The sequence below is a fragment of the Parasteatoda tepidariorum genome, chromosome 1 (assembly GCF_982258835.1).
Source record: "Parasteatoda tepidariorum strain Cologne lab strain chromosome 1, Ptep-v5.0, whole genome shotgun sequence".
In the NCBI taxonomy this organism is placed as follows: domain Eukaryota; kingdom Metazoa; phylum Arthropoda; class Arachnida; order Araneae; family Theridiidae; genus Parasteatoda; species Parasteatoda tepidariorum.
In genome coordinates, this window is record NC_141755.1 from 83,533,497 (window position 1) to 83,556,525 (window position 23,029).

The following is a 23,029-nucleotide window of genomic DNA, read 5'->3' on the forward strand; positions in this document are numbered from 1 at the left end:
ATTGGAATTTGTTAGCCGGGCCCGGATTATTAAAGAGGTTTGGAAATCTAGCAAAGTTGATTGGGTATGGTAGTTTATGACTAAAAAAAAAAGTGGACAGATTTTCATGTGACAAACAAATTATTGACAGAAAAAATTATTTTAAGCAAAGTTTTAGGAAATAATACTCTCTGCATATCACTCATGGGCTGCAATAGTGGCACAACTCAAAAAACACGCGTTTTAAACTAAGAACAGGCGCAAATATGAAAATACACATTCTTTCAGCAGCAATACTTGCACAACTCATAATTCAACTTGAAGGTAATCTTCGTTTAAGCAAACGAAAGCATTTACCTTAGCAATAAAAACTTTAAACCCACTTATCTCAAAACTTGATTTTTTGAGCTGTGCCGTTATTGCAGCCCATGAGCGATATATTCTAGAAATGCTTACAACGGTCAGATACTGAGAAATGTATGGGAAGTTTTGAAGCTAGTTATTATTGACATACCGGCCAACTTTTACGCATTTCGTAAAATTTTATTTCTATTTTAAAGTGGTAGTAAAATGCATGCTTTCTATAGAATCCTTCCATTTATAAATTTAATTTATAACCTTTTTGACCACCACTGTTTTTAAAAAAATTGAGCAGATATATTAATACTGCTATTGTAGTCCACATAAACTTTACTAAAATACAACGTATGATTCTGCTTAAATTTGTAATTTAAATTCCGTGGGGTATATCATCCTCGAAAGGATTTAAAGTTGGCAGGTATGTTATTGAAAATATTGTTTGTGACATACCAGGAAAATGATATTTTGACATTCAATTAAATATTATTTGAACTATACAAAACATTCAATGCTAGTGCAAAGTCATTTTAAAATGCTATTTACTAATGCTATTTTTTAAAAAAAAGTTCTGTTAGTAGTATAGTGTTAGAGCAAGAGACAGTAAATTGTCATATTTCGTGAGAATCACCCATATACTCTTTTAATACAATTTCTAAAGGCTGTAATTACGGCACAATCTACATGTAATAAAAATTTGAAAAATTGGTTTATTACACTGGCTTTTAAAAAGTTCTCAGCACTGACTATTACATAGTAAATCAACACAGGTAAATTAGTGGGTTTTTTTCTTACGTGCGGAACATAAAAGCCTGATGTTTTGTATAATTTTTATTTTTTTTTTCTTTTACTATGAAGACTGGTTTCACAAGCCAAATCCCAAACATTACGAGCTACAGGATGTGTATCTCAACTTTAAGACATGTTTGCTTTTTTCAGAGATTTTAGAACACTGCATTGAAGAAGAAAAAAAACAATCAAACACTTATTTTTAACATTTTGTTAATTTTTTTTTTATTTATTTCAACAGGAAACACTTTTAACAAGTTAGTTAAAATTATATATCAAATAATATTCGGAGGAAAAAAAATTTACATTTAAATTATTTTAATAAAATCTGTAAAGGAACATTTAAACAGAATATTGCAAAAATTATCACATCAATTTGAAGAAGGAAAAAAAAATACATACTTAAAATAAATATTAAGGATGAAAATCGAGTTATTCAATCCTTTCATTTTAACTATCCACAACAAAGAACATAATAAGTGAATCGTAAAATGATCACAACCATAATTTCTTTAATATAAAATAAATATAAATCCAAAAAAGGGAAAGAAAAATTTGTAAATATAATCTGAAAATAAAGAGGAACATTATTCATAAATACTTTTTTTTTTCTTCCTTTATTGAAAAACAATTCCTTGAAAGAATATTTATGTTAAGAAAATTTTTTAATAAGATCATATAGTAAGAAATCAAGGAAAAGAAGGGTATAGAAAATTGGATTAAATTTACACTTCATATTGCTCTGTCAATATGAATATGATAATGCAGACTATGAAAATAAATATTTTTGAGCCATCATATTGCGCAGCCAACCAAAACCTAATAATTTTCAACAGAAAACGAAATTAAGTATCACAAGCAGGAGCAAAAATTACATGTCATAATTGATTTTAAGATACAAGAATGATAGGGTTTCGGGCATGTAATTAATCTGACTAAAATATATAAATGTTTATAAGTCATACAACTCGGTATTAGAAAATATTTCAACATAAGATATTCATAAATAAAGTTCCTGTTTATTAAAAAAATTTAAAGCGAATTGGATGTTATATGAAACTAATACAGAAATGATTTAATTGTTAAATTTATATAGGGTAAAATAATTTGTGGTATTTTAAGCTTCATTACAATGTAAGATATCATATTACAAGACATAAAAATGTTTTTGAAATTATTTGAGGCCAGTATTTGCATACCAGTATTCAATAAAATTTTCGTTATTGAAAATTCTAATAGCTTACTTTTGTAAACACATTAATTAACAAAAGTTACTGCATCTAGAAATAAAATATAATTTTTATCATTTAACATGTTTAGTTACCAAATTTGATCAAATATTTTTCTACCAATAAAAATATAGGTAAGTGATGTTATTTTATTACATTTTTTAAGTTATTTTATTTAGCAGTTATTTAAAAAAAGAACTTTAAATTCCTTTGCAAAACTTTTTAAAAGCTCAAATAAAAAATGTATACGTAAGACTAACTACTGATGTATAGTTAAGAATTTTTAAAAAAAAAGTATGAATGATAGCTTGTTTAAAAATACCCTTTGGTTAAAACAAACATCCTAGACAATAATAAATATTTCGATTAAAATCTGATAATACAATTAATAATATAGCTAACAAATTTACCATACATTTAAAACCAATCCCACAATCAAAGAATAGCTTACATCTTTGCTTTGGCACACTTATCTCACATAGCAAACTTCCAAAATCACAAAAAATTTTCAACTATTTTATACTTACATATCTTAGTAAGAAAATAAATATAACAAAAAAAAACTGGATAATATCTATATGGTAGTTTAGAAAAACTTCAACCACCATGAAAATGGTGCATAATTTAAGAACACAATGTGTCAGTTTAATTTACTTTTTAGTGAATAACATTTTCAAAATATATAAGGGTATAAAACTGCATTTTTATTTCACACTTTACACTGTATTCTATTTTTATATGAGATAGTTGAAAAATTCAATGATCGAAAAATAAGAATTGAGAGTTTAAATAAATCAAAATTAAAGAAATCAATATAGAGCTCATAATAATAGAGTCCCTATATCTAAAGAGATTTATGGCAGCTTTAAAATAAGCTGAATTACGGTTAAAAGAGAGAATGCAAGTTAAAATCAAATACCATATTGACAAATCTGGTTTTCTTACTTCAACTTAAAATCATGTTAAGCTCCATTTAATTTTTTTAAACCGGTTACGGCAAAGTTCTGTAAATTGTTGGTTAATAGATTCATCAACTTATTATAAAAACATAAGTATTTTTTAGTTTAATTTCAAAATTTTCTACAATAAAAAACCTTACTAAGAAAACTATTTTTTTTAAAAATTAACAGTATATTATAAGAATATAGAAACATAAATAACTTGATATAAACATCAAGTATAGCTATTATAGTTTTTAAAACTTGTTTCATAAAAATTATGGCTTTTTAACAAAAAATTTTAAATATTTATTTTACATATCTTTTTACATATTAATTTTACATTATTTTAAATATTTAAAACTGATTCAAAAAGCAAGAAAGAATAAATTTCCATAATTCTGAGATTTTGTTGGAAAAATATACCCTATCAATGTGTTCCATGTAAATTAAACACAAAATTTCGACACAAATTTAAATTTTGGCCAATTACGAACTGTTTCTGGTAAGGTGCAATTTTCTCTCTAAACTCCTTTAGATATAGAAACACTAATTCAAAAATAACAAAAATTCTTCATGTTTATTAAAATGTTATGATAAATAGCAGTAACAATACAAGTCTTGAAATAATACAATCACTACATTTAAGAATGAAAACAGAAATCGGATTGCACTAAAAAGTAATCACTTATCAAGAAACACAATTGACTCTAAAAGAAAGCTTGCACTTACTTTTTCATTTCAATATTTTTACTGCTTACATACTTTAAACTTCAGAAATTATATAAAAATTTAAAATATTTTTTTTCAAAATCAACAAATCTAAATTATTTACAAATGTCTAAAAAAATTTACTGACTACGTAGCTTATAGCAAAGAGTTGGTATGTATTTCAAGCACAAAATAATTTAATACACATTATTAAACAAACTTTTTTGATTCAATAGCATAATATTTTAATCACAATGCTATTTAAACCAAGATTCTAAAAAACTTGCCATAAAATGAAAATGAAGAAATTGTTTAGCAGTTATAAACAGTAGACGTAAAACTATATTTCTATGTAAATATGGAGAAAATATGAGTTAATAGACTAAATAAAAAACGTGAATAAAACACAAATGAAAGTACAGAAATGAAAAGCTGCACTTCCGTTTATGCTTCATTCTTTTTTTTTCTTCTTTTTTTAATTTTGCTTTGGTCTGCATAGCACAAAATATACTCAATCCATTTTAGATGGATTAATAGATAGATATAAAATTTAAAACAAATTTCTTACATTTTACAAAATTTAAATTTTTTTACGTAAAAAAAATTTTTTCCAATGGAAAAGGGCCATTTAGCTTCATAATTTTTTGCAGTTTATATCTACGATTACTCGGTGCAAAATATGCAAGTTTCTATACCAAGATTGTATAGGTCATAATAAGAGACTAATAAATCTTAACACTACCAAATGAGATGATATGCAACTTCAGATTCAAAAATCGATAAATAAATTCAGTATGCTGAAAAGTATAGTTAAAATATTTAGACTCATTGCAAGGAATAAAAATTTAAAATTTAGGGCTCTAAGAGGTGTAACTAGATTCAGACCTTTTTTTTATGGTAAGCTAAAAATCAAAGAAAGAAAAAACAAATCTTTTGGGAACTTGAAGCCTTTTTTTCATTACCTTGGCATTAAAATATTTTTTTTTAGAAAGAAAAACTTGTAATACTTTTAAATTTCTGTCTTAATTTTATTATCTCCATTCAAATAAATAATATATAAATTTAGCTTGAAATTAATGCAAAACTGTAACAAAAATTGTTGAAACATTAGCTACTATATTTAATTTCATAATGTTAAAAAAAAAAAAATTTAAAAATTAAAAAAAAACAACAAAAAAACGAATTTTTTATTCTTTCAATTTTTAATTTATTAGAGAGAGAAAAAAAATATTAAGAAACTGATAAAGCAGAAATTAATTTGCACACAATAAAATTTTATTAATATGACCAATCTTAATGTTAAAATAATATGTTTCAATTGTGCAAAAGAAAACCTCACTTTAACTTAATTTTGAGATAAAGAATTATTTATTTCCCACACATTATTTTCCCTAATATTTTGAAGGAAAAAACTTTTAGTAGTAGGAACAAAAATTATAATGAATTTAACTTCAATATTCACAATTCAGTTTGAACTTCAGTACTCACAAGAAATGAAAATATGAACACAATAAACAGTATCACATTCCATACTTTGTATCTGGAATTTTAACCTTCTCATGCATACCGGCCTCTTATGAGGACAAATGTATTTTTGCTTGGCATAATGTTTTTCAGATTTTTATAATTTTTTTCAGATTCTCATTTGTGCTGTAATTTGCAGGCAGTTTTCATTTGGAGACTCCAAACAGTTCTTGGAAACAACACCAGAAAGCAGGCCATTCAAAATATTTAAAAGAATATAATCTCTTTTGAAGTCTTATACAAGATTCAAGAAAGAAGATCTGATATTTTGTTTATTTATTCTAGAGGGTATATTACATTACTGGAAGAGCTGATATTATTTAATATCTTCTTACACCTTAAATTTATATTCATAAAATATACCACAATAGCACATGTCCTCACTTGGACAAGATTTTCATGAATTATTACGCCACAATCCTGAGATACTAAATGGGTTTGTAGCATATCTAAATATTTTCTATAACTGAAATGAAAAATTCAAGCACAAGAGGGTTAATCAAGAGTGCCTTTTTTTAATGCTCTATTAGAAAAGAAGAGCACATTTAGAATTCTGTTTGGATTCTATTTGCATGTTCCTAATTGAAACTTATTATGAAAACAATAAATACAATCGACAAAGAAATATATAATAAATTTTTGAATTAATCTAAAATGTCTATCATAAATATATTTCTAAAAATTATAACAGTATTTTGAAGGAAAAAAAAAACATAGATAAAGATGATTCAAACTATAAATTCTTGCAAATAAGAAGTGACATATTAAATGAAATACAGACTTTATACAATAAATAAATAATTTTTAAAAAAAGAAATTAAAAGAAAAGGCCGCGTTTTAGGCAAGAGCATAAATGATGAGAAGGTCATTTTAAAGCTTGATCATAATATAAACAGATCAAATAGGACATTGATGCCAATAGATATTGGAACAACAGTGCTTTATAAATACAGGATGAAAGAAAAAACATAAATGATATAGAATAGAGTTGCACAGAGTTTATTATGAAATTCTTTTAATAAATATTTTTACACTAAAATCTGTTGTAGTTTTTGTACAAATCACTTAAAGCATCACATGATGGTGTTCGTATGCTCTTTGCCTTTGCCTCTAAATTGACATCTTTGAAGTGTTTGGCTCTCCATATCATGTTCTCTTCTACAAATAAAATTAAAAACACAAATGTAAATTTCGAACTCGATTGAACACAGACAAATTAAAAAAAATATCTCATAATGTGATATCAAAGCACAATTTCATAAACTGATTGAAATTAGTTTAGAATTTTCAAATTAATCATTTAAAAAACATTCTAATACACAGAAAGAAAAAGCCCAATTTAGCTTCAAGGTACAAAAAATAAAATTTAGTCACCAATTGTAACAAGTGGAAACAAGTTTTAATAAGATATGCATTTTCTACTTTTATTGATTAATATGTCACTACTAAAGTTTTCGAATGCTTAACTTTTCCAGAGTTATAAAAAAATGCATCACTAAGTTTTCTCATGTTAAAAAAAAGAAGGGATTATTATGATACTTACTATAATTTCTTTCTCTAAAACAAGAAGTTCTTAAATTAACCAAATATTCATCTTCAACTTGCTTTTCTACGTGAGACAATAATGATTCATATTTCTGCATAAAAGAGTCTTTCACATAATAAGGAACATCTAGATTGCTAGTTCTTCGTTCATATAAATATTTCCTAAAGTAAAGAACAAAATAATAGCATGAAGCTGGAACACAGTGAAATAGATTAACTCATGAAAGATATCAACATGACGTATATTTATGTTTTGAAATATGGACCATAAGAAATAAAACACATACCAAGATCTACCGCCTGACATGCAAGCCAATGTTTAATTGAAAACATATTTTTTCATGCTTGGTAGAAATATTTTTGTTTGAAAAACTAAAAAAAGTTTTTTTTACCACAAGTTGTTTTCGGAAATTAGATTTGATAAACATCAAGATACTTCACAGGGTGCATATTTAAATCTTTCAAGAAAAAATAAGCACCTTTTAAGTACTTTTTAAGCACTCAAAAAATTTTTAAGCACTATATAAATTAACAAAATGCAAAATAATTTTCAAAGACTTTAGATGATGAAGAGAAAATAACTTGTTTCTGACAAAGAAATCTTTTTCTTGATTATATTAGACGTTATAAAACGATCGAGAGATTTTTGGTTCGATATCAGAGGGTGCAAAATGAAGTCTGAAATTGTGAATATTTTGTAAAATGCCGCAGAGTTGCACATGAGAAGGCAATAACCAAACCCAGCTCAGTAGACGCACATACAGACTCGCAAGTATTTTATCAAACATGTAAAATGATTGGCACTTTCATACGCTATGGACTGACGGCACGCCGAAATGAATTGTGAAAACGTTAAATAGAGCAATGTGAAAAGCACGCTTTTGCATAATACATGGCGAAAATCAACATGGTAACGAAAAAAATCTCCTTTTTGAAAAGGGAAAATTAAGCACTTATTAAAAACACATTAGTATTTCGAAATCCTCCATTAGTATTTCGAAATTTAAAGTTTAGAGAAAAGTCAGTTCAGGTAAATCTAGAGTATAAATAATGAAGTTTGAAAAGCTGAAAAAAATTTTTTCAAAATATTAAATTGAAAACAATTATTGTAATACAACAGCATAATCCTAAGTGGAAATAATCCTGCAATAAATAACAAAACGGTCTATTCGTGGTTTACTCTAGATTTATCTCAACTCACTTTTTCAATACTTAAAATTTTACCCCACTGACGGTTCTGCATGAGAAAAGTCTTATTTTAACCAGCAGTCTTCTTCGCATAGCAAAACCAGTTTTCTCATGTTGATCGATAGGGGAATAATGCATAGGGGAGAAACCTCCCAATTTTGCATATTTTCTAAACTGCCAGTAAGTTAAAATACAAGGTGAAAAAGAATTTGCTTCGAATGATTTCTTCAGTGTTATACAAGGTTACCACAGAAAAAAATGAACAAAATAGTTGCTTTTAGTAAATAGTTACCGAAAACTATGAAAATAGTTGCCGAAATAAGAACAAAAATTAACAAAATTTTAGTCATATTTTTGATGAATGACTTAATTGTCATTATGTTGGTGGCAAATATGATAACTTTTATATAAACGTTAATGTTCTAGCACTATTTTCCCTTCAATTAATAATTGATCTAGGAAATATATATATATATATATATATAGACACACACATATATTGTGAAAAGTGATTACTCAAATTCGAAATTCACGCATTGTAATATTGTATTAATTTTTTTTTTTAACATCATGCGGAATTTTGAAGCAATAGCCATTGAAAAGGGGACCAAGAAACGAAATAGACTTACAATGGAATCTGCAGATTGAATGAATTAAAAAGTGAAGACTCAAATTTGCAATTCAAATGCTTTTTATTTTTTTAAGAAAAAAAAGTTTAGTGTGTTCAAAAGTTATAGCTGGCCGCAGATTTTGAACCCAATTTATGCTAAAAAAACATAGTTAGGAGTACAGAAAAGTCTCCCAATAGTCTCCTTTTCCTGAAAATAGTTGCTTTTTTAGCCTTTTAAGGCAAAAAAAATTTGCCATAGTTGCCTCATGGCAAAAATAGTTGCATTTTAGTTGCCAGTGGCACCCCTGTTATAGAGTCCTCTCAACTGCCAATGCAATACTATCTTTACCATTTATATTGACAGAATTGATTCTTTATACATTTGAGAAAATTAATTTTGTTTAAACATACCCCATATTTCAAGGTATAACGGCAAGTATGCTTATTTAGAAAAAGTACATTTCTTAGTCTGATTTTGTAACTTAAAATATTGTTTGCACTAATCAATCAGTATAAGGTCTACTCTTCTCAAAAGTTGAAATTTCCTTCTGTTACATGAAAATTTGATTATTAAATCAAAAGTGAGTTCAAAGCTACTAAGCAACTTTTTTTTTTTTAAAATTAAAGCAATATTCATTAGTGATTCAGAACAAACACTTCATAAATAAGAAAGAATACAAAATAATTAAAGCAATTAAAAAATATTACTTCCAGTGGAAAAACACACTATGCAGCTGAAAATCTAAAAGGAATTTAAACAAAAGAAACAATGAAAAAATGAATAAATATGACAACCGAAACAGACGTCTTCTCGCTCTTTTTCATCTATCTGCGCAAATTAGGGGGCATTGTTTGTTCATTTATTTCAATTAAGTTGTTGTCTGGCAGTCAGTAATTCGCTTTAGTTATGGGATTTAAGTTTCAAGTAAGTTCTAGTGTGTATTATTCTTACATATTTGTCTTGATTTTATACTTTTGTATTTTCTTTATTTTATATTTTCTTTATGTATTTCATATTTTGTATTGTATTCTTTTCCTGGACTTTGGCAAAACCTTTGGGGTACAGAGAGAGCAATTTAGACATTTGTTGTGCTCTTTCTATAGAAAAGGTTTTGGTTCTATGGCTCCCTGAAGCTTTGGTTGTCATATTTATTCATTTCTCAGAGTTTCTTTTACTTCATAAATAACTTTCAAATAAGGTCACATTGATGGAAGATTAAAATTGATAGCAATTTAAGGACTTATAATAAAGACACATTTTATAGTTTGTTAAAGACAAGCTTTATAGATTGATAAAGACACATTTTTTAGATTGTTATTTCTTAACTCTCATATTTTTTATTTTTACAGAAATTAAACTAAACTCAGTGGAGCGACAGCCCATAGAGGGCCAAGGCCTACTGTGCCCATCTCAGTTTTCTTGATCTTGGGCCTTGGGGTGCAGGAGCAAATGTTCTGGTCAGGTGGTCAGACGAACGCCGAACCCCCAGTGTTTAGTTCCCAAGCATGCTTGGTACTCATTTATCGACCCACTGAAGGGATGAAAGGCTAAATCAACCTTGCCCGGCCTGAGGATCGAACCCAGGATTTGTGGCACAGGAGCGTGAAGCGCTACCACTCAGCCACCGGGCGTCTTTTACTGAAATTATATAGACAATTATATATTTATATATTTTGTAATTCAATAAAAGTTTGACAACAAAAAAAAAAAATTTAAATCGTGGTTTCTTTTCAATTTTTAGAAATCATAAAATTTTAAATTATTGAATACAGTATGTTTATGAATAGAAAGTACATCTCATGTGTCTCATTTTATAACTTAATATCAGATCATCACAAGCCGTTCCACAGCATAGTTTTACAACAACAACATATTAACAAAGACAAGTAATACATAAAGGTAAAGATTTATCTTTTTTTCCCCCTTTCTATATTTTATTTTATGTATCTAAAGAATAAAAGTGAAGTTCACTAATAACATGAAAGAATATTTTTTCGATATGATCTGAGCGAATGTTTGGATTGATGTTGGAATCTTCTGAAATTGTTTTAAAGGTAAAAGATTTTCAAGATTTTTAAGAAAAATAAGAATTGTATACTATAATTCCCATTAAATTTTTCATTGAGTTGACTCAAATTTAAATATAATGAATAATTGGATTAAAAAAACATATTAAATATCTAAATTTAAAAAAATTGTATAACAAAATTACTAAATCACTCACATAATTTAAGGTAGTCTTTAATTCATAAAATTGGATACAGTATTTCTTACTTCTAGTATACAAAAATATTTCAATAAATTATTGTAAAAAAAAATTAAAAAAAGAAATGAATAGTTAATGAAACACTTACATAGTTCTTTGTAAACTGTAAGGAGGATCAGTATACAAAAAGGTGCTTAAAATAGATATTCCCACAACAAACAATAAAGGCAGCATTTGACGGAGTGGGCTTTGACTTTCCTGCTATAAAATTAATTTGAGTTGTTATAGCAATTAACAATCACGCTATAAGACAATTTTCTTTCAAATAGTTAAATTCAATAAAACAAAGTCAAAATATGTAGAAATGAATGAAATTATAGTTCAAATGCATCACTAGCACAAGTGAGCTTTTCTCAAATAAACTTTTTTTTTTTTTTAAAAAATGCAATAAATTTTCCTTTGTCTTGTAAATTTTTTTTCCTAAAAATACAAAATGAAAAAGTTCATTAAACTTTTAAATTAACTCTTAAAGAAAACAGTAATTTAAATATAGGGTAAAATAAAAATTTCGTTTATTTTTAAATAATAATAATTCCATTTACTCCCTAAAAACAATTTATTTTCATAAAGAGTAGAAAAAAATGCTTTCTGAAAAGCAAGCATTAGATAGGAAAAAATACAGTAAAATAAAGATTTTTTTGGAGGGACAGTAAAATTTTTTTAATAGCAAAGGCATACAATTACTTTTCAGAACTAGATAGAACTCTTCATTTCTTGATAATTGAACATTTGAACACATTTAACATTACTCAACATGTAAATGTAAGGAAGATAAAGTCCTAGAAATATCTAGTTGGCACAAGAATAAAATAAAAAAAGGACAATGAGATCAAGAAGGAAAAAAAAATAAAAGGAACAAGACAATTTTTGATCATGAGTTGGTTTTTGTTGAGATTAATGTTCTTGAATTTAAGGTTTACACTAATCCGTTACGGGTATTTTTGCTTCGTTGCTGTGTGAAATAAATGTTTTTTTCTTATAAAAAACTGTTTCTTCAGTAAAGCTTGATTTGTGACAGGGACAATAAATTAATAAATAAAAAACATGCTTAGTAAATTTTTGAAAATTAAATTTAATTTTCCAAATTTTACTAAACATTTTTTGTACTTATTATTGCCCCTGTCACAAATTAAGTACAAAAAAAATTTAGGTAAAATTTGGAAAATTAAATTAAATTTTCAAAATTTTACTAAACAAGTTTTTATTAATTAATTTATTGTCCCTGTCATGAATCAAGCTTTACTGAAGAAACAGTTTTTTATGAAAAAAAGTGGTGGTCCTTTTTTTTAGCACACTGTACAACAGCAAGTATAGAAAAGTAATTCATCCTACCAAATCTTTAAACAACACAGCTTTCAGTAGATGTTAGTTGATATTTATTTACATTCTAAAGCTAATTTTCACAAATATACTAAAATGGCATTTAACATAGTTTTGCACTAAGCATTTGTATTTATGAGAATGCTACAAATTAGAATGAAGTTCTTTTTCCACAACTTTAATGACATTAAAAATAATTACAAATATCCTTATTGACATATTTTATTAAATGCAGAAGTAAAACCTACCTCGTGATAATGATGAGATTGCCCAGTTTGAAATCGACGCCACTGACCACCAGTTCTAACAAAAGTTTGGCCTAAAACAATAAAATAAAGTTTGAGAAGAAAGCAAAAATAAAACTAAATTATAGTAAAATTAATGATAAACAATACTCAAATTATTATATCTTGATATTTTTAAGAGGTTCCAACATTCCTATTTTAATGTCATGTCACTTATTGCTGGTTACTTGATTTTCCTTCCTTTTACCATTATTTTTTTTAAAGTATCAATTATTTTTTTATTGAAAAAAGCAAAAAACAAATAAGCCCTTACCAGGGAGGGAAGATTTGGAGTTCGACCATACAGGAAAAATAAAGGATAGCTCGTAAGAGGAAGGATTAAATTTGTATTCTTGTGTCTAAATTACCTGCATTGTCAGCATTCATACTGCACTAAACAGCAATGGAATTTAGAGATGGAGCAAAGATAAAGCATTTATGAGGAAAATATTTACTTTTAAGATTGGTTAACAGTTAACTTTGCTACGTCCCAAAATGAAAAGTTGACTAGGTGTCCATTATGTGAAATCAAGTCTCAAATGAAAGATTGTTAAAAACTTTTTATTATTTTTCAACTACTTTTAATCAACTATTTTGAGAAGTTCAGATTTAATCAAATTACAGTAGAGTCCCGATTATCCGAGTTAATGTGGACCATGACTAACTCGGATAACTGATAAACTCGGTTAAAACGAAGAGTATAAAAAAAGAAAGAAAAAGAGTTGGTATAAATGTAATATATTTAAGAAATATAAAATTTATATGAGTATACCACATACAATTCCTATTATTATTAAAAAACTTGAAAAAACTTAAAAAGTATACTTTGCGAGAATTAAAAAGTTTTTACTTAAAAAAAGTCCTTAATCGTTTTTTGTTTTACATAACTTTGGTGCTTTTCTGCAGCATTGTTTCGCTATTTTTTAAGGATAGCAGGAAGGCTGGTGTCGCCTCTTCTTGTTGCTCTATGTATTCAGTAGCATTTCCGACAGCTTTAAGTTAATCTGCGTGAGAGATTTTTATATGTTGATTTTCATCGTCACTGTCTTCATCATCTTCGCTAGGTTCATTTTCATTATTGACGATATTAACGATCGTTTCATGGGATCAAGTTGTTAGATTTTGTTTTCCCGAGTGTTTGGAAGATAAAATTCAGATTTATTTTTCGGCGGTATTTTTGAAAATGAAAAATAAACTAGAACAAAAAAATCCTTAAAATATTTTATAGCTCGGTTAAAGCGGAAACTCGGATAACCGGGGCTCGGATTATCGGGACTCTACTGTACTTAAATTTATGAAATCAGGATTAGTTAATAATAAAAGTCACATTCATGAAACATGTTCATAAATGTGTTTGTATTTTTATTACTTAAAAAATTGTCTTAAAACAAAACAAAATAATTATATTTGCAATATTTTTACACGTATAACATAAATATCAAGCATTTATGCATGTATATTGCTGTAAATTAAGTTTTGGCAATATACAGTATGCAATTGCTGTAAAATAGTAGAAAATAAAATTTATATTTTCTTAGCAAGCTTTACCATATAAAAAAATTTAAAATAGAAATAAATTACCTTGAAAAAACATATTATAAAGTTCTTCAGCTGTCATATCACCTAAAATGGACAAAACATTGATGCAAATGCTAAAATAATACAAAACATTTAAATAAATAAATGTTTTTAACTTATATAGTAGAACCTCGTTTCAACAACAGTCATCTAACTGGACAAAAATATTGTAAATAATGAAATTTTGCCATATCAGGGGCATGAAAATTCCCATTAAAACTAAATTTTAAATGCAATTTATTTAGTAAAAACTTACATTGGTTTAATGAAAAAATTCTGGCATTTCTTTTTTTTAAAAAAACCTATTTTTTTGTCTTAAAGTTAATAATGAATTTTCTAACAATTCCAAGGCATTCATTTCTTTCTTTTGTTCATGTCCTAGGAAGAAAACTTTCTTTCTCTGTTAAATAACTGCTGCTTCATTAAATAATGGTGGTGGATCTTAAGATTCATAGTCTACTTTATCAATTGCTTCATCACTAATAGATTCCATAATTTCAGCTATTGTTATCAAATTATAAGCTTAAATAGAAGTTTTCTTAACATAGTAGCCACCAGCAAGTAAGTCTGTTGTCTGATTTCCTTAGTGAGTGTGATTGCTTGACACTATGCAAAAATTATCAACTAAAAGTTGGGTGAAAGATGACTCAGAACTTGGTTGTTTCAGGGAAATAGTATTATAGGACACACTAAATATTGTGATTATTATTTTTTTTTTTTTTTACGTTATTGAATGAAAGGAGAGGAGGAGAAAATGAAAGGAGATCTAGCTGAAAAGACATTAAAAGCGGGAAATCATTATTCATGGGTGACATTAAATATGAATTCTACTGTATATAGAATGTTTCATAAATGTATTTATGCAAATAAAAGCATTCAATGTACATTGTTTTCTAATGCACACGTACACTGTTTTAATTAAGACTAATCAGTATCCGTATTTGATTGTAACTTATTTTTTGTTTAAAAAAAAAAAAGCTTCAATATCTAGCTTTTTCTGGGAAAAAAGAAAAACACTAATAAATTAAAACGCTGGATTAGGATGAATTGTTTCTGATATGGGGATTTTTAATTTTAAAATAAGTTCTTAGCAAGACTATTTTTCAACTACATTTTAATTTATTCCTTCAGTAGCCCTAATTTGTTTTGTTGCTAATGCCAATTTCTTTTCTGGATAAAATCATAGATCTTTAACAGATTTTTAAATGACAAAAATTAAATTTTTGGTAAAATTTCTATCTTTCAGGTTTAGAATCGGGGAAGGGGGAATACAGTATAAAAAAAAGGAGAAAAGTACATAGTAGAAATATTCACCTTCAAAAGAATGAGCATAGTAATAGCCTTCTTGAGTATGATTTTCAGTGGTTTGCATAGCTTCCAGACCATAAGTGTCATAGCGCTTTCTTTTGACAGGATCAGTTAGTACAGCAAATGCATTTCCAACAGCTACACAATAAGATAGATAATATACTTAATCAAACACTACTTTTAAAAATTAGAACCGAATACCTAATAGCAACATAATTTGAACATTCATAGGTTTTGCATCGTCGTGAAATCTGGTCAAATTAGAGTTAAAGCGTTAGGGTTAGTATATGAGAGTTAAGCAATATATATTTTTAACTAATTTCATAAAAGTGCCTTCACAATTGTGAAACTAAAGTATTTTTGAAATCCTAAAATTTACTTCCAAAATTGTGTTTTAATCAGATATTTACAAAAATCTTTTTATAAACATAATATCAGACACTTTTTATCATTAGAAAAATTTTCATTGAAATTTTTGTATTTAAATAATTAGTTTCCCCCTGAGTCTCTTAACTGGGGTAGGTTTTTTATTTTTATTTTATTGTTGTGGTTGTTAAATACAGATTTATATGATTAAATCAAACAATAATTACAAAAACTTTTAGAAAAATACATACATTTGTTAAATTTTTGTCCTCACAAACTGAATAAGCATAGCTTTTACATGAGATAGGATGGCAAAATCTGTGTCAAACTAATTTGGTTGCAAAACAGACTAATAAAGTCAAACACAGCAAAGACTTAATTAACTTGATGTTCCTCAGACAGATAATTTCAGTCTATGCTGATGATCACAATATGCTACTTTCTATAAAAGGGAACTAAAGCAGCTCACATTTTTTAGCCACTATAATGGTAAAAAATCCACACTGTTAAAAAACAAAAAGTAAGCAAAGTGTTTAATTATGATTAAAACGATAATGAGCCCCGTGGCAGAATTGTGGCAACACTGCAACATTGTCGCAAAACATTACTGAGTTCTTGCAGAAAGATTTTTCCTTTGGAAAAGGGAAGTAAAAAATTCGGGTTTTTTTTCTGCAGAAATTTTCATTCTATTTTTTTTTATGCAGTTATTACTATTGATTTTCACACAGTTTTTAAAATCCTGTATTTTTAATACAATATTACTTATTATAGCAACTGAATCTGGAAACGAAACACTCATTTAGTAATCGCTTTTTGAAGAGTCCGGTTCACGTGATTTCACGGTCGATCTTTTTTTGGGGAGTATTTACTGGGACGGATTAAATGATTTCTTTTATTTTTCGTGTGATGACCTACAAAATACAAAAAGAAAATAATTAATGTGTTTTTCACCTACAAAATGAGAGAATATCAGCCATAATATTAGAATTAAAAAAATATTACATATTCAAATAAAAAATTATTTTATTTTATCCTATTTTTTGCTTTTTCTTTATGTTGACGCATTTGTTACTTACAATTAGTAACATGTATATTTGTTATTAAAAATATTTTGCAGAAAGATATTAGTACTAGAAGGGTATGCCCAAAAAAATTCTGAAACAGTGGAAAGGAGACTATTTTGACCAAGTTAAACCCAACTATACATTTATGTTAAACATTTCAAAATAAAATTGTAACAAATGACATAAAACAGGACAATACCTTTAAATGCTTCAACAGCACCTGGTGCTTTGTTTTTATCTGGATGCAGCTGAAGAGCAAGTTTTTTATACTGTTTACGTAATTCTGACTCACCAGCTTCTTTAGTAACACCCAAAATCTCATAATAGTCGGAGCAACTTCGAATTCTAAGCACAAAAAATAAATTTTAAAAAAAGGATTAATTTCAACAATGTAAAATAAATTAATTCTACTTCAACCCTTTTTAAAAAAAGAATTGAAGTAGAATATTGTTATTAAAGTTTTCCTTAGGTAAGATTGAACACAGAAAAAGGTTAATAATTGAATATGAACGAAAAAAAGTCTTTAGAGATTCGTTAGTCAAATTACACACATTGATAGTGGTGATATAGAAATATTAATGTGTTGATAACTGCAATTTGAAGGATTCATAAAAATAGTGATTTAATAATGTGTTTATCAATAAAAAAAAATTTCTAACAAAAAAAAAATACCTAGAAAAATAATTTTTTAATTACTTCAAAATGTTTAATTACTATTTTTTAATAGTGGAAAAATGAGCTGTGAGCTTAAATAAGCAAAAGATAACAGACTAAATAGAAAGTTCTTCTTAAACCTAATAGCAGAAATTTTTTTTCGTCCATATGTTTAAGATTAAAAACTTACTATTTCCTGCTATTTGATTTGAAAGACATATTAAATAACTTTAAATACGATAATAATAACATTTAATAAATAATGTCTGACTTTATTTGAAATAAAATTAACTTTCCTATTTTTGAATCAATATGAAGAGAAATATTAGTTACGTACCAATTGTAAGTTTTTCTTTTTTAAATTTTAACAGTATAAACTTCAGGAATTTTTTACCAGTTCATTTTAACACTCAATATTTTTCAATAGATAAAACTATGTATCTAACACAATTCTATTTTTCTTTCATTTTAAAATTTTTTTAAATGGTAACTGTTCAGAAATCAAAACGTATACTAATTAAATGTGACAAAAATGTTTCATCAAATTTTTTATTACTTTTCAACTGCTCTTTGCTGTTCCTCTGTATACTTTGAACAGTTGTCTGTATTTTGAGCATTTGAATCATTTTCTTGTGAAGTATACTCTTGTTTACGTCTTCTAAAAGACGGACTTCCATTCATACTATTTGATTCAGGCATAATGAGTACTTCTGTCAGCAAAATTTGCCTAAAATAAAAATAAATGTTCTTTTTTAAATAAAAGGCTTTTTAAAAATAGTCTGATGAGTTCTGAGGTAAGCAAAACTTCAAAAAAAAAAAAAAATAGTAGAAATATTATAATAAACTTAAATACAGGTGCTTAAAACTTATCAGAGTAAAACATTTCTTAAAAAAACACATCTATGCAGACATAAAATAAAGTGAGTGTTTTCTTCAATTTTCTATGACTTTTATAGCCTAATACACTCCTCTCTTTTTGATTTACAATTTACACAAATGTATTTAGTACTAGGTGGCTTTGAGGAGAACTTCTACGGACTAACAGTCTAGGACTGTATGCTGCTATGGTAACAAAAGCACATTTCTAATGGGGGTACAATGGAGAAGTGAAGGTGCCCCCCGTGGCAGAATTGCGACGACATGGCGACATTGTCGCAGAAAGTAAGAGCTTTTGCAGAAAGATTATTTATTTGGAAAGGGAAAACGTAAGGTTTTCCTTTCTGCATAATTATTCGAAAAATGATTTATTTTTTTTTAAAGATGTCTTTCTTGCACATTAGAGAGGAGAGAAATAACTGATTTAAATGTTAGAATATTAAAAATAAAAGAAAAATAAGTGATTTTTCTATTTTTATTTGGGATTTAAAAAATAGTCCGTAACGACTAGCTGAAGCCATGTTTTACGCACACTTATTTGAGTATCTCTTTTTTAAAGAGTCCTATTCGCGTGATTTTGTCGTTGATCTTCATTTTGGAATTACTACATGGATTTTACAATTTTTTATATTTGTGCAAATTTCAATTTATTATCCTTTAATTTATTTATGAATTTTAATTTTTGTTAATGATTTACAAACTGTGAAAAAGTGCCTATAATATTAGAATTAGAAAAATAATTCTTTTACAATTAAAAATTTCAATAAGTTTCTATTCTATACTTTCTTCTGTAAATACAACGTTTCTGTAACTTTAAATTAGTAATTGTTATACAGTCAAACCCCGCTATAGTGAACCTTCAAGGGACCGACATTTCGGTTCACTATGACCGGGAGTTCACTATATCCGTTAGCAGGCAATTTAACTAATGGTTCCTTAAATCATCCCTTTTATTACACATTATTCAAATAAATGACTGAAAAATATTATATAGTTGCAAAAGATATGTTATTTTTTTATTACTCTTCGTCTTGCGTACAAAAAAAATCTTGTAATCTTTAGCTGATGAGCATACCTCAACATCAGATATGAAAAGACTTCCCAACTCTCAGATAATTTTTCCTGAATTTCTGTTATTCTGCATTTTAAACCTGTTTAACCTGCCATTTGATCACATAAAAGTAGTCTCACAAAATGGCTGAGCAAAGTCTTCGACATTTGTCCAGATACTGGAAGTTAGCGGCTTCTTCGAATGCTGAACCACTTCAGTAACGCTTTTTCAACATCCTTGCAATCTAGTTTCTTTTCTCAACTTTAATCTGCCATCTAAATTTCTTGAACAGAAATTTGAGCAGAAATTGCTATTTGATTATTTTTGCATTTGTAACAAACTGTAGATTTGGAAAGTTTATATTCCCTGCAAATATCAGCTTGTTTACATCCATTTTCAATTTTTTTTTATTATGCCCATTTTATCATCAATTTACGTTACATTTTACGTTTACAGCTCGCCATAGTTAAATTTGAGACACTTGTTTGCAGGCTTTTCTTAACTGAACTGAGAACCAAAAGGAGTTGAAATGAGGGCCTTATCAACATAGATTAGTGTCCAATCCTTTGACCAATAATGAATAATTACTCATTCCCTCTGACAGAAAATGCATATTGATCCCACTGACGACTTACAGGTATATCATCTGCCTGAGTTGGAAGCATCTGTTTGGTTTATTTAGGGATGGGAAAGTGAGATAAAAGAAGCTAACAAGAAAAACTGCTTATCGCTACCATCCCCTCTATAAATGGTTTTAAAAATCGGTATACGTATTTATTTGAAGTAGAAATTTCAAAATTATTACAAAAAAATGAAGGAAAAAATCAGTTGAAGACAGAAAAAAAGTTCATTATATCCAACTTCCTCACTTTTTTGGTTCACTATATCCACAAAAAATAACATTATACGTGTATAGCAAGGCACGGGACCGAGCATTTCGTTCACTATATACAGGGGTTTACTATAAACTGTGTTCACTATAGCGGGGTTTGACTGTAATTAAAAGTAACTTAAAGAAAAATATCAATACAAGGGAAGTTTGTTGCAGAAAGCCCGAAAAAATTCTGCCACAGGGAAGATGCCGATTGGTTTACTCACGCTCACCTATGTCAGGATTAAGACAAAACAATAAACCCCACAGCTTTATTCAAAGTGACTTTTTCTCAAGAACATAGTACCCACCACGATGCGAAACTGATGTCTGGTTGAGTTCTTGTGAAAGCTGGTCAATACACTTATGGAATTCTAGAGTGCATCTTAAGTTTCTACTTTGTTCCAAAACACATTCTTTGAATGAAAGTTTTTGATAGTCTACAAAAAGTGAAAATAGCACCTTTTTCACTAACACATCTAAAAACTACAAGCTCAGATGCCACTTTGTCAAAATTAAAAATAACCCTCTACTTTCCTATTCATTAAATAGCGTACACCTTTCTTGGTTGGTTAATAAAAAATGTTGCTTGTTTCCAAAAAAAAAAAAAATGCAAAAAGGTAGTTATTCTTTTTCCTTTTTGAAGTTTTAATAATCTACTAACAGTTAACTCCACATATATCATGACTTGCACACTTATAATAAATGCCAATGAATAAAATCATGTAAAATTGATCACTAGAACGTACATTCTACTGGTTGATCCTGTTCACATAATCAACCTCTTTTAACGATTGTACACAAATATTTCTTTCAATGATAATTTTTACAGGCATTGAAATCTCTATTCAATGTCTGACAGAAAGTTTGAATAATAAATCAGACAAAATAAATTTTTATAGCTTCTATTTTTTTCCCTGAGTGGCTCTATGCATAACACAATATGTGAAGTATACTGTTATGTATTTACTTATACACAAAATATTTAAATATATAGACATGCATTTATTAAAAAGTTTAAATATAATTAATTTTCTACATTACGTATATTCGAGGATTTTCAGTTTTAAACATAATTAATTTGTTGTGAAATAGACGCAACTCCAAATCAGCAGCTTTTTCAATTCTAATGCATTAGTCGATATTTTAATCTAATACGCAATTAAATAATGGTTTAATATTTAAAAGGGAAAAAAAATTTAATGGATTCAAAGAAGAGTTACCAATTTTTCTGTAGTGCAAACTAAGAATTATTTTAAAAATCAAAATAAAATAACTAAACAAATAAAGAGAGGAAGTAAAATAAATCATAGCAATAAAAGTTATGCAATGGACAAGTAATATTAAAGTATGCTGATACGCGTATGATGAAATATTTACTAATACAAATTTCAAAATGTTAATACTTACTTGAATACATAAAAATAAGATTCGAGGAATTTGTGCACGTCTGAAAAAATAGGAGCACATTTACAATGATCTACTGGAATAAACGAAATCCAAAAGCTTAAAATGTCAACAGAAAAAATTAGCAGAGCATATATTTAATGATGCCAAAAACATGTTCAAAACATTCAGGGCCAAAATTGAATATTGCAGAACGCGCTGTATTTGTAGTACAGAGGTGTTTGATTGGCCCTTAAAAAAGAAGAATGCAATCTCTGAGATGGGTCAGAAAGTTTTATTTAAAAGTAAAAGAAGTAGGAACGACAAGCATTCGCGAAATTTAATTTACATGAAAGATTTTACGATAGCTGTTTTCTTGTAATAATTAGCTATTTCCAACAAAATATTCTTAAATTTTCTAGACTGTAAAAAGTTATGAACGAACTAAAACATCTTCATTAAATTTGTTTGAAAATATTATTTTAATCTTCATAAGATATTTTATTTTAGCCAATTAATTACTTCATATAAAAGTCATGTTTTAAACCAGCAAAATACACCCATTAGTTGCTCTTCTGGCGGCTACTTTACATAAAGCTTCCATACTCAGCATGGACTGGGTTGTACACTTTTTTCTATGGTGGATAGAGCGTACAACTACGATCCCTGAGGTACATTGTTTGAATCCTGACGGCTGCCAATAAACCTCTCTCACACTCTCCAACGCATTCCCTTTCCACCAATGGCGAAGGTATTGCCCTAGATTTCATTAATGAATAAAATTCCTCTTTGATGATAATCCGGAAACCTTACTAGTGTACTATATTACTATAAATAGTAACTTTATTAATTTAAATTTACACCTGAGGGCAGATGGTGGTAGTAATTACCCTGTTTTTAACTATACTTGGACTTTTTCAGTTACGAATCTGCTAGGGACAAAGGAGTCTCACTGCATTCGGTTGCTGCTTCTCGATCGTTGTCTAGAGAAAAAGAGAACCTGTTGGTGAGTTTTTTGTGGTAAAATATGTTTCAGAAATCAGGTTCTCATATTTCCTTGACGGCAAATAGAAGTGAATAATGAAATGAGAATGGACTACCTTAAGAAAGACCCATCTTTAGCTCAGCGCGAAG

At 27.6% G+C, this 23,029-nt stretch overlaps 1 protein-coding gene across 2 annotated transcripts; it reads right to left on the bottom strand.

The window, feature by feature from the left end:
- Positions 1-4,600: 4,600 nt before the first annotated feature.
- On the bottom strand, positions 4,601-22,061 carry LOC107455942 (dnaJ homolog subfamily B member 1). 2 transcript variants are annotated; one of them, XM_043040871.3, is made up of 9 exons: positions 21,920-22,061; positions 18,268-18,438; positions 17,257-17,402; positions 15,634-15,765; positions 14,323-14,364; positions 12,706-12,776; positions 11,226-11,338; positions 7,071-7,234; positions 4,601-6,685 (listed from the first exon to the last, which is right to left on the bottom strand). In XM_043040871.3, exons 2-9 carry the CDS (start codon positions 18,408-18,410, stop codon positions 6,561-6,563), a joined length of 936 nt encoding a protein of 311 aa, XP_042896805.1. In that variant the 5' UTR covers positions 18,411-18,438; positions 21,920-22,061; the 3' UTR covers positions 4,601-6,560. The 2 variants fall into 2 exon arrangements, with proteins under 2 accessions (XP_042896805.1, XP_042896807.1); XM_043040873.3 differs by having other exon boundaries at positions 11,226-11,335; positions 21,920-22,052.
- Positions 22,062-23,029: the final 968 nt, after the last annotated feature.